General features: G+C 49.1%; 1 protein-coding gene and 1 pseudogene across 1 annotated transcript in view; one reads left to right on the top strand and one right to left on the bottom strand.

The window, feature by feature from the left end:
• LOC119357770 (protein NEN4-like) overlaps positions 1-399 on the bottom strand; it is a 1,994-nt gene extending 1,595 nt beyond the window's left edge. Inside the window, exon 1 of the mRNA XM_037624608.1 lies at positions 13-399. Within this exon, the coding sequence (XP_037480505.1) occupies positions 13-399 (387 nt within the window). The remainder of the gene's footprint in view (positions 1-12) is intronic.
• Positions 400-967: 568 nt separating this feature from the next.
• LOC119359233 lies at positions 968-3,403 on the top strand (annotated as a pseudogene).
• The last annotated feature ends 9,914 nt before the right edge of the window (positions 3,404-13,317 follow it).

Genomic DNA, 13,317 nt, shown 5'->3' on the forward strand with positions numbered 1-13,317 from the left:
GCACCCCTGCGCGCCCTGCGCGAGGAGCACGTCGAGCGAGTCGACGACGCCCACGGGCTCCGGCGCGCCAAGGCCGAAGGCGGCGAAGGCCTCGCGCATGCGCGGGTAGCCGGCGCGCCGGATGCCGTGGCCCGCCCACACGCGGCCGTCCAGCAGCTCGAAGATGTCCGGGAAGACGTCCTCGAACGAGGGTGCACCGGAGGAGGCGGAGAGGACGCCACCGTCGGCGCTGGCGTCGTCCGGGCGGATGAGGGTGGAGTAGCTGGAGACCTCGACGAGGCGGCGCGGGCAGACGAGGATGGCGGCGAACTCCAGCAGGCTGCACTCGCCGGGCAGCGACAGGGACTGCGTAGCCTCCACGTCGAAGAACACCATCTCCCTCTTCTTGGTGGTCGCCATTGGTTGCGGCAAGCAACTCGGTGGTGGTTTCTTGGCGATGGAGCTTTGTTTGTTTGTTTCTTGCTTGAAGGAATGGAGGAGAGAAGGGATGGGAGAATGGATGATCCCTGTCTTGTCGGAGGAGCCTGTCGATGGAGCTCTGGGGGCGCAACGAGTGGAAAAAATTCCACCCCCAAGCCGAAGTTTTCGCCGGCAGCCCCCCAAGAGGCGAAAAAATGCCTCCTGGGGAGGCCAACGGCTGGAGATGCTCTAAAGGACTGATGTTCGGGCGTTACAAAATCGTACGTTGAATTATTGGTGTCAAACTTTGATCACATTGTTACTGGTCGGTGGTACTAGTACTACTTGCACCTTGAGTCCATGTCGTCACCGCTTTTAGTTTAACTAGTCACCTGCCAATCGGATCTTCACCGCAGTTCCTTATCTACCAAGTTCCTTAGGAGCAAGGGCATGGATCAGATAGGCCACAACCTTTGCTATTATAGTGCAAGAACATATTTTAAACAAACGAGACATCTCTATATATTGTGTCCATCTCTAGCATATACCCATCCAACCAAATCAGCCTTTTGCACTGTCAACTGGCCTTTCTTCCCACAACTTGTCAAGAGAGAGAATGGTTCTTAGCACGCTCATGAGTGCAGCTTCAGTGCCGTGGAACTCCCTTGTATGTGGCACCATCGGCTTTGTGCTCCTATGGCAGGCTAGCCGGCTGGTAGATTTGCTGTGGTGGCACCCGCGGCGGCTTGAGCATGCCTTGCGCGCCCAGGGCCTTCGTGGCACGTCGTACCGCTTCGTCATCGGGGATATGATGGATTATCGGCGCCGGCGCAAGGAGGCGCAATCGAGGTCGATGCCGCTGCGCTGCCACAGCATAGCCCCCCTCATCGCGCCGCTCCTCTGCGACATTGTCCGCGAGCATGGCCATACACAACCCTGACTTGGCCAAGGAAGTGTTGTCCAACAAATTCGGCCACTTTGAGAAAGTCAAGTTTCCGCCACTGTCCAGGCTGCTTGCCGCAGGCCTGGCGGAACACGAGGGCGAGAAATGGGTCAAGCATAGAAGGATCCTTAACCCTGCGTTCCACCTGGAGAAGCTCAAGGTATTTGTAATTGTTTCATCAAGGATTGGCTCACGATTGTTTTACAGGAATTAAGTGTGTGATTGATCCTCTGAGCGTACATCATTTAATCCGGTTATTCTGAAAAACTCGTTTAATTTGCAGCTCATGCTGCCAGCGTTGTCTACAAGCTGCGAAGAACTTGTCAATAGATGGACGCGGTCCCTTGGCTCAGACGGTACCTATGAGTTGGATGTCTTCCCGGAGTTCCAAAGACTCACTGGAGATGTCATTTCTCGCACCGCATTTGGCAGTAACTACCTCGAAGGTGCCAGGGTTTTCCAGCTGCAATCCGAGCAAGTTGAACGCATTGCCGGGGCTTGGAAGATTGGCATTCCCGGTTACTTGTGAGTCAGCACCTCGTAGTACTATCTTCGTCCTGGTTTATTAGTCCTCTTAACATTTTGTGCGAAACTTTGACCAAAGATTTAACTAGAAAAATAATAATGCATGTCATCAAAAATTAATACGAATCCAACGATATATTTTTTGGCAACATGCATTATTATTTTCTTAGTTAAATTTATGGTGCAAGTTTAGCACAAAATATTAAGGGGATCAATAAACCAGGACGGGGGTAGTACTAGTTAAACTTCATTAATATGTATTTCCTCCATTCTAAAATAATTGTTTTTGGAATGGATGGAGTATTCATCTTTTCCATCAAGTTTCAAGATAGTACAAACTTCCTGCCAAAAGCTAATATGCTAGCATCGATTTTTCTTGTGAGGATCTCTGATATAGATTTTTAAAATCAGCATTAATCAAAGACGGGAATACTGATGTAGATTAACACTAGAGACCATGTTTTGTCGATCTGAGCTCTACCTTAAATAATGAGAGTTATTCCGTGATTTAGTACCATTAATCCATATGTGCTAATAGTCAGTGGTATTTACAGGTCCTTGCCCACCAAAAATAATAGAAAGATGCATCAAAATAATAGTGAAATTGAATCCATTCTACATGGTTTAATTGGAAAAAGAATGCAAGCTATGCAAGAAGGAGAAAATACCAAAGAGGACTTACTTAGCTTGATGCTTGAGTCAAACATGAGGACCTCAGATGACAACGGCCAATTCATCTCAGGAATGACCATTAAAGAGGTCCTGGAGGAATGCAAGTTGTTCTATCTTGCAGGGACAGAAACAACATCAATATTACTCACATGGACAATGATCGTACTAAGTATGCATCCAGAGTGGCAGGACCGTGCAAGGGAGGAGGTCATTAGCTTATTTGGAAAAAAACAAACTTGAGTATGAAGGCGTTAACCGACTCAAAACAGTGAGTGGTGTTTTGTTTACTTGATTCCATTGTTACAACACGATATAAAATTGGATGTATAAATCTTGCAATCTACTATATTTGCAGGTGACCTTGATTCTTTATGAGGTACTCTGGTTGTACTCGCCTGCTGTCGCATTCTTCCGTAAAACATACAAGGAGATAAAGATTGGGGGCATCACATACCCCGCCGATGTTCTCATTGAGCTTCCCCTGTTGTTAATGAACCATGACCCAGATATATGGGAAGGGGACGTACATGAGTTCAAGCCGGAGAGGTTCACCAACGGGATCTCCCAGGCATCCAAGAATCCCGGTGCATTCCTACCATTCAGTTGGGGGCCACGTATCTGCATTGCCCAACAGTTCGCCCTTCTTGAGGCTAAGATGGCGTTTTGCATGATCCTTCAATGCCTTGAGTTTGAGCTCGCACCGTCATACACTCATGCCGTAAATAACACCAGACTGATGCGCCCAATGCATGGTGCGCAAATCAAGCTTAGGGCAATTTGATGATCACCCACGACAATCTACATGTTGTGCACTATTTGTTGTCGTGTGACTAAACATATAATAATGCATTAAAATACCGATGGGATTGAGACTTCACGTGAACCATTTTTTGTGCCTTTACAATGAAAGCCGAGTTGGTGGTTGTTGTTTGGTGTCACCACCCACTCAATCCTCCACATATACACTATATCCTTGATACCATGCACATATATGGTCCTAGCCCATTAAAACTCCACGCATGGAGCTTCCTACTGTGCAACTTGTTTGACTGTTGCGTGCGCGGTGCCAATGCCAGCGGCGATCTTCCAAACCCAATGCGCGTGGTTACTAAGCACATCACATCTTATATTCAAAAAAAATACTAGCACTCTACCGCCGTCCTCCGTGGCCCTGGCGGCCACCCCATTGCCCCTAGCATCATGATCCACTCTGGACACGGCGGCCACCACTCTTATCCAACCTCTACTTCCCACCAACCATGTCACTAGCTGATCTCAACTTCTACATAGTCCAGGAATTCACGCAGGTAGTCTCGAGGAAATGGGGTGTTCCTATCAATTTTGAGGAAGACAAATCTCCAAGAATTCTTCCTTGTGGCTGAATTCACCAGATCCCGCATCCGTTTGACTGAGGAATCGGTCGACACCATACTTCTATCTTGCTTTGGAGGTCGTGCATCCCATTTCAAAGTGAAGCTGCTTCAAAATTGGCCGTTCAAATTCTCTATTTCATCCAAGGAATTAGGTTTCTCTATTATCAAAGGAGGTAACATTTCTATGCATGCCCTCAATGTTAATTTTCTTCTCCGGGGATCGGGTGGTCCTAACTCCTGCCGGGAACTTGATCAATATCTATAAGAAAAAGAAGATGAATGGATTAATATCTTTCGTCTAAAATGACCTTATCAGGGCTAGCTACATTTTCTTATGAGTATATCTTGCACCCACTCTCTAATTTTGCCTAAGAGCCATGTTAGCAATGTCGGGATTGAAACTGTTGAACCTTGACGGCAAATATTATCTGAGCTCTTGTCTGATGCTTCTCTGATGAGGTGGAAATCCCTACTGATGACCATTGGCCCCCTAGTGTTAGTGTTATTAAGTTCAATTTCTGGTAGGAAAGTTTTTGTCGTATGGTCGACCAGACGATAAACCACATACAACTCCTAGGTGTTTCAAATGCCTATATTTTTTATGGATCCACTAATTACAAACCTCCTAGGGAACCAAGACGTGACCTCGAAAAGGTCCTTGTTAATACCAAGCAGGACTTGTTTCTATGAGATGATGGTGAGAAATACCGATGTTGTTGATGATGATGAGTTGGTAGAGAACTAGGCCACCCCTTATGCCTGGCCGGATGGATAAAAAATTAACCAAGAATAATGGTGGTGTTGGAGCACACAACGAAGAATTAACTGTGTTTGTGGAGGTGAAGAGGGCCTTGGCAGCCGACTAGAAGGAGAAGGTGAATTTTTTCGATGAGATGAAGATGATGGAGGATGAGAAGGGGAAGGCAATGGTTGCGGCTCAAGAGTGGAAGGTGCCAGTGGAACAAAAAGGACTTGAATTTGGGACGAAAAGACTTGCATTGGAGACCGATGAAAAAAACACTATGCTTGAGGAGCAAAAGCTTGCATTGGTGGTTGAGGAGCAAAAAAGCAAAAGGGTGGTCAAGGACCGTGCTATCATGTTCATGGATCCCAACAACATGGTCGAGAGGGCAAGACAATATTGGCAATTCAGTTGTAGGGATGTCTTAGCTAAGATGTGTGGGGGCGACAACGATGAATGAGGCGGAAATGGTGGCATCGATGGTGACGGCGCAAAAGCATGAGGATGGCTTTTGGTCCACCATGTGTTGGTGGTTTTCTCGAATAGCTTGTTCATTTGGTGCCTTTTGGCACCTATGGTTATGTTTGATGGATTGGATGAACTTTATTTATGCCCTAGTTCAGTTATGATGCCTTTGAAATGTTTATGTTTGCTTTCAAATGTGATGGTTTTGTTTCAATTGTTTTACCAAAGGTTTGGAAGTATCGGCAAACCAAAAAAGGAGGGGATTAAACATCGGGGGTCTGCTAGCTGAGAAAAAGTTTAATCCCTCAAATAAATTGACTTTTGGGGATAAGGAGAAGGTTTGAAGGATTAAATTTAGGGGATATGTTAGAAATGTTCTTAGTGTGCTACCTTCTTTCACTATTCCCTTCCCCAGAATTTCATCTTGTAGTTTTAGAGAGTATGCAAATAAGGCAAAAAAATAGATGTCGAAATTCTTTTGATACTTGAAAATTTAAAATGTAATAAATCCTAGCTGTAAAAAATGTATTAAATCCCAAACCTCATATATAATTTATGACCCGCCTTCACAATCGTCTATGTCTTGACAAGAGCTTTGATATTAGACATCGTATGTGTATGCTTCATTGGAAAAATCAGTTTAAAAGCACTAAGTGATTTATAAAGTTACCAGTATACGGGCACCAGCTTTATCACGTGATAACTTTGGTAAAAATGCCGGGTGGCAATTTCATGAATCATGGCAATCGGGTATTGAAGTTCTTGTCAATACGAATGCAAGTTGTCGATTTGACGGACAATCCAAGCTATGTAATATTCTTACACCAAACTACTCCATTCGGTTATATTTACTCTGCATATTAGTTTTTTCTCAAGTCAAAATTTGTACATTGACCAAGTTTATAGAATAATCAGATTCATCATCAAATATATTTTCGCATCCAATGTTTGTTACTGTAAATGTTTATATTTTTATATAAACTTAGCCAAATTTTATAAACTTTTTTTGGAAAAACTTCATAAATTTTCTTTTTTCGATTGAACAAAAATGTAATAAATGAACAAGTAAAAAATCCTGAAGAAATTCACTCATTCATTCCTTTTTGTTTCTTTCTATGTGTGGTCTTGGTAATTTTAGGTTTTCCCTTTGTGTACGCCTATCAGCTAGTATTTTATCATTTTCTTAGATGAGCTCTTTTATCAGTTCTCTTTACGATCATCTCCTCCTTTATTCAGTCATAGGGTGGCATCGTTTACAATCCAGGGAGTAACCGCATCAGGCGCAAATTCCAGCCAAGAATTCGAAGGAGAAAATCTAGCTAGCCTAGCTAGTTCATGAGCTACCTGATTGCTCTCTCTATTGCAATGATCAAGGGTTATATGATTAAAATCTAGAGACATAAAATAGCAGCAATTGAAGATGACAGTGGCCACTGAAGAAGAAGAAGAGAATAACCGTCAAGTAATGCTGCGACCACCTCCGCTCTTTTATCAGTTGGTTGTATGGAATGCATCATGCGGACGGAAATCGGTGGAAAGAAAGTAACTGTTAGCTTAATCTTGATCACTTGTATCTGCATATTTGCTTTAGTCGTGCATGTAACATAGATTAGGGAGTTCTTCTCCGGAGAGGTCTCGGCTGAGCGGGCAAAGAAGATGAGATACTAGCTGCCGTGTGATACGGCGAGCATGGCGAGATGCCGATGGCAGTGTGAAACTGCAGTGCTGCGCAAGGCGGCAAGGTAGTGTGATACAGCAAGCACGTGTATGAATGGAGCAAGACCGGACGTGCTGGCCTGATTAGTTGGAGGAGCCAAGAGATCTGGTGAGTTAGTTGTATGCAAGTCGTAGTTAGCTGCATAGCCGGGTCTTGTGACCGTTGAGAGATTGGCACAAGTGATGAGTATAGACGTGCATGTAATTAGTGGTTAGGTAGTGCCGTAGTGCATGGAGTTAGTTGAGCTAGTGGCCGGGTGATGCGTGAGTGCATGGGTTAGTGGCTGGTTATGGTGACTGGTAGCGCGTGCGTGAAGCCAAGGCCTGTTGTATAAACATGTTTTGCATACTGAGTATTCAAGGAGGCCGTGAGGGCTGGGAAAATACACAATGTAGTTTCTTGTTCCACCAATGAGGAGAGCCTCTCGGCAAAGCATCAGCTGGGAAAATACACAATGTAGTTTCTTGTTCCACCAAGAAGAAGTTTTGTTGCGGCAGCGATCAAGAGTTCGCTGGCTACACGCAGGTGATCGCAATACAGCTCACTTTCAAGCACAGGCAAAGCAAAGGAAACATATGAGTCGTATAGCTGGTCTGAAGCGGCTAGATGGATCTGTATGTGCGGACTCTGAGGAGGAGAAGGTGGAAGTCCAAGGGTTCTATCAACAACTTTATACTTCGCAGGGTTTTCAGAACATGGACGGTTTGCTCCACTTTGTGCCAGAACGGGTTACTCCGATTATGAATGATGATCTTCAGCGATCCTTTGAGGCTGCGGAAGTACGCACGACACTGTTTCAAATGGCCCCCTCCAAATCGCCTGGCATTGATGGTTTCACTGCGGGGTTTTTTTAGCGACACTGGTCAGTTGTTGAGAAAGATTTAGTGCCGGCTGTGTTAGATTTTTTGAATGGTGGGGAGCTTCCTATGGGCCTTAATGACACTTCTATCACGCTGATCCCTAAGGTACGACACCCCCAATCCATCACCCAATATCGTCCCATATCGCTTTGTCCGGTTCCCTACAAGATTGCTGCTAAAGCGATTACTAATTGCATGAAACCGTGGATGGACTCAATAGTGGGGGAGGAACAAAGTGCGTTTGTACCAGGCAGGTTGATAACTGACAACATACTGGTAGCATTCGAGAGTATTCACTCAATGAAGAGGAGGAAAAAAGGGAAAAATTTCTCATGTGCTATTAAGTTAGACATGATGAAAGCGTATGATCGTGTGGAGTGGCATTACTTGGAGGCTGTGCTTCTCAGACTGGGTTTTGGCCACGAGTTTTGTTCGACTGATTATGAAGTGTGTGATGTCAGTCAGATTCACTGTCAGAATGAACGGTGAGCTACTTCCTTTCTTCACACCCTCTCGGGGTTTGAGACAGGGATGTCCGGCATCCCCCTTTCTGTTTCTGCTATGTGCGGAAGGACTCACCTCTCTGCTGAACTATTATGGTGGCAACTTTATAGACAGAGGGATTCGGGTCTCGTACAGATCGCCATGGGTAAATCATCTCCTGTTCGCTGACGATAGCTTGATCTTTATCAGTGCAACGGAGGAAAGTGCAGATAGATTGAACCAAATTCTGCAAATTTATGCTGCTTGTTCGGGCCAAAGTGTTAATAAAGACAAGAGCTCGGTTTTCTTCACAACAAATTCCCCCACCGAAGTCCGGAATAGAATCAAACAGAGACTTGGTATTATGGTGGAGGCTTTTAGTGAGAGATATCTTGGCCTACCCACAGCTGTGGGGAGGATTACCAGCGACACTTTCGATCACATTGGTGAAAGAGCTTGTGGCAGTATGCAGGGGTGGTCAGAGCGAAATTTTGCATGCGCGGGGAGGGAGATCTTGCTCAAATCCATCGTCCAAGCCATCCCTACATTTAGCATGTCATGCTTTTGACTTACTAAGAAGGTATGTAAAAAGTACACTTCCAATATGGCCAAATATTGGTGGAGTAGCTCCCTGCACAAGAGATCTTTGCACTGGATTTCTTGGAAAGCGCTGGCATCGCCAAAAGTCCAGGGGGGAATGGGCTTTCGTGACATGCGGCTGTTCAACCTCGCACTCCTCGGGAAGCATGGGTGGAGGTTCATGGTTAGCCCGGATTCATTATGCGCCCGAGTGTTGAAGGGTCGATACTTTCCAGACTCAGATTTTATGCACGCCACAGTGCCGAAGACAGCTTCTCCAGTTTGGCGGGCAATTGTGGCGGGGCGCGAGGCACTTCAGGTGGGTTTGATCATGCGGGTTGGTAATGGAAGATCTATATCTATCTGGGAGGATAAATGGATTCTAGGTACCATTAGCATGTCTCCCATGTCCATTATCACTCCTACTACTTTGCTTACTGTCAATGAGCTCATTGATGAAGAAAACTGGACATGGAAGACGGATCTTGTTCGACAAAATTTTCTTGCTCCGGATGCAGATGCTATTCTGAACATGCCATTGCGCACTGGAGGTGGGGATGATTTCTTTGCATGGGCTTTTGAAAACTCAGGTGTGTACATTGTCAAGTCGGCGTACCGTGCTCTCGTGACTCAGAAAGAGCGTAAAGCTCTAGAGGAAAGGACGGCTACCGGTGCCTCAAAATCTGAACAACAGATGTGGACATCTCTATGGAATCTCAAAGTTGTGCCAAAGGTTCGAGTTTTTTGGTGGAGAGTTCTCCGCGGGATCCTCCCCGACGAATCAACCCTTAAGCACAAACATATCAAACCTATAAGCCTATGCAATGTATGCTTGGCTAAAGAGGAGGATCTTATGCATGCACTGGTGACTTGCTCCCATGCACGCAGGTTCTGGGATGAAGCGCAAGCATGGCTCGATGTTCGACTCCCACGTCTACATCCAACAACATGGGCGCGCGACATCTTTTATGTGATGACCGTTTTCCGGATCATACGAGAGGACATATTGTGTCGGTGATGTGGGCTATCTGGCATTCGCGGAATCGTTGGATTCATGAGAAGGAGCATGTGGATCTAGTGTACTCCACTCGATGCATTCGTGAGGACTTGGCCTTGCTGGATATTCCAATGAAGCAGGCCACAATGTTGCCAGGTCATGGCTGGCGCCCCCCAGAAGCAGGTTTTATTAAGATAAATGTTGATGGTGCAATCAACTCTGAAGCAGGTTTAGCCGGAGCGGGCGGTGTAGCTCGCTCGTCCACGGCGCTGCTTGCTTCCTCGTGCAAACCGCATATCGGTGTCACGGATCCTCTCATTGCTGAGGCTCTGTCATTGCGAGAAGGAGCCATTTTCGCTCGTCTACGGGGCTACTCGCATGTGATATTGGAATCCGACTGCCTAGAGATCGTGAATCTCTGGAACACTCGCCACGGCTCTCGTTCGGTAGTGGCTCCTCTACTAGTTGAGATTGGAGAGCATGCTCTGTCTTTTGACACTTTTGTAATTCAGCATGTAAAAAGGTCCGCTAATTTCCCGGCCCATCTGTGTGCAAGGCATGCCAGCACACTGAGATAGAAGAAGAAGGCGGCGCTACGAGGAGAGGCAGTGCCAACAATTGGCATCAGAGCCTTGTCGATCCGAGGCGGTGACAGCGCCGCAGCGGACTCCATGTGAGGTGGAGGACGCCGGCGCGAGGTGATGGCCGGCAGAGGCGCAATGCCGCCGGTGGGACGTTGCGGTGCGATGCCGCGAGGTGAAGATGGTGCGATGATCGACGTCGCGAGGACGTCATCCCCGACAAGATGGTGACAGGCTGGCGCTGCGACGGCGTCGGTGACGTCGGTGCCTGCGACTATGGTGGCCGGCGTGACGGTGGTGAAGGCTACGACTGCGGTGACGGGCACATGGTGGACTCCATGCGAGATGGAGGACGGTGGCGCGACATGGAGGTGTTTGGCGGTGTGATGCCGCACGAGCATATGGCTGCGGTGCGATGCCGCTAGATGGAGATGGCGGCGCAAAGCTGCCACAAGAAGACAACGGTGTGATGCCGTTGGAAGGTACGGCGGCGCGAAGCCATCATGAGGATCGGCGTCAAGCTCGTCGACGGTGCTGTCTAGGATGGTGTGATGCCATCAGCAAGATGGGCCGATGCGACGACGTGGTGACCGGCGCCGCGAAGGTGTCATCCACGTCAAGAGGTCGTCCACGTACAGAGGTTGCTGCCGCGTGCGGCAAGAGGACATGGTGATGGACGCCGGCGATGCGATGGTGTCGGTCCACGGCAAGGTGCGCGGCGCCGCGATGGCGTTGTCAAGTGGCAGCGGGTGATACGCGTCGAAGATTGTGATGACTGGAGAATCAAGATTAGGTGGGAAATTGTCAACTTAATCTTGATCATTTGTATCTACATATTTGCGTTAGTCGTGCATGTAGCATAGATTAGGGAGTTCTTCTCCGGAGAGGTCTCGGCTGAGCGGGCAAAGAAGATGAGATACTAGCTGCCGTGTGATACCGCGAGCACGACGAGATGCCGATGGCAGTGTGAAACTGCAGTGCTGCGCGAGGCGGCAAGGTCGTGTGATACAACAAGCACGTGTATGAATGGAGCAAGACCAGACGTGCTGGCCTGATTAGTTGGAGGAGCCAAGAGATCTGGTGAGTTAGTTGTATGCAAGTCGTAGTTAGCTGCATAGCCGGGTCTTGTGACCGTTGAGAGATTGGCACAAGTGATGAGTATAGACGTGCATGTAATTAGTGGTTAGGTAGTGCCGTAGTGCATGGAGTTAGTTGAGCTAGTGACCGGATGATGCGTGAGTGCATGGGTTAGTGGCTGGTTATGGTGACTGGTAGCGCGTGCGTGAGGCCAAGGCCTGCTGTATAAACATGTGTTGCATACTGAGTAGTTAAGGAGGCTGTGAGGGCTGGGAAAATACACAATGTAGTCTCTTGTTCCACCAATAGAAGAAGAAGGCAGCGCTGCGAGGAGAGGCACCGCCAACAGTCACGTGCACGCGCTAGAGGACTGACGTCTGGGCGTTACAAATGTCCTATGTTGAATTATTTGATGTAAAACTTTGATCACATATTGTTACTAGTGGTCAGTAGTACTAGTACTACTTGTACCTTGAGTCCATACCGTCATCACTGTTGGGCAATAAGCCGCGGTGAGCCCGGGACGCGCTGTGTGCGTGCGTGCGTGCGGTGGCCGTGTCGGGCTCGGCCCGTGGGAGGGCTCGGGTGCGTGCGTGCGTGCCCGAGCATAGGCGTGTGTGTGCATGAGCTAGCGCGAGTGTGTGCGGGGCCACACGGGTTGTTAGCGAGGGTCCAGGGAGGCGACCATGTCGGGCGCGCTAGGAGGCCGGGGCGATCGTGTACGTGCACGATGCGTGGGCGCGAGCCGAAGCGCGCGGGGCGTGTAAAGTGGGGGAGCGAGTGCGTGTGGGCGAGGCCTGGCATGTCAGTCTCGCAGGTATAAACCCCCTCTCCTCTGTGTAGCTCGTTGACACGTCGAGTTCGTGCTCGAGGGAAAAAAAGGAAGGCGTACGTGCGCCGGAAAAACCACCGTGTTCTCCCTCCTTCTTCTTCCTCCTGTTTCTGTCGTTCGAGCGCAGAGGGCAAGCGAGGTGCAGCTAGAGAGAGAGAGGTAGATCTAGGGCATAGTCACAGTTAAAACAATTGGTATCAAAACTTCGGTTGGAGCTCGCCGGCGGCAATGGCGATCATGCCGCACGGCGGAGGAACGGGCGGGTCGGCGACGATGGCGATGCCGATGCTGACCGCGGACAACTACACGGTCTGGGCCATCAAGGCGCAGACCATCCTTGACGTGCACACCGTGTGGGAGGCGGTGGCGCTGGACGACACTGCGGTGAACGCGAGGAAGGACAAGACGGCACGCGCGTTGTTGCTCGGAGCGCTGCCGGAGGATGTGCTGCTCTCAGTGGCGGCGAAGCTCACCGCCAGAGAGGTATGGGACTCTCTGAAGGTGAGATTCATCAGTGCCGAGCGGGTGCGCGCGGCAAGAAGGGCGAGGCTGCGCGGCGAGCTGGACAGGATGAAGATGCAGGATGGCGAGTCCCTGGATGTCTATGCCGGGAGGCTGGCGGGCATGACGGCGTGATTTGCGAGCCTGGGGGAGACGCTGGGTGACCAGGAGCTGGTGAAGAAGCTCCTGGACACGGTGCCCGACCGGATCATCCCCATCGTCGCCAGCATTGAACAATTCTGCGTCCTCGAGGAACGACGTCAAGGTGGAGCTCGGGACGACGACAACAACGTGCACAGCGTGGCGACGAGGGACAGTGGCAACAGGCGCGAACGCTGCTACAAGCGCGGCGAGCGCGGCCACTTCAAGAGGGACTGTCCTTAGATGCAGAGAGCACCAGCAGTGGAGCAGGCGCTGCTGGTGAACGCCGACGTCGAGGACGACGGGCTCCTCTAGGGCACGGCCTAGGGGGAGAGTGTTGGGCAATAAGCTGCGGCGAGCCCGGGGCGCGGTGTGCGCGTGCGTGCGTGCGGTGGCCGCGTCGGGCTCGGCCCGTGGGAGGGCTCGGGTG

The sequence above is a fragment of the Triticum dicoccoides genome, chromosome 2A, assembly GCF_002162155.2.
Source record: "Triticum dicoccoides isolate Atlit2015 ecotype Zavitan chromosome 2A, WEW_v2.0, whole genome shotgun sequence".
In the NCBI taxonomy this organism is placed as follows: Eukaryota; Viridiplantae; Streptophyta; class Magnoliopsida; order Poales; family Poaceae; genus Triticum; species Triticum dicoccoides.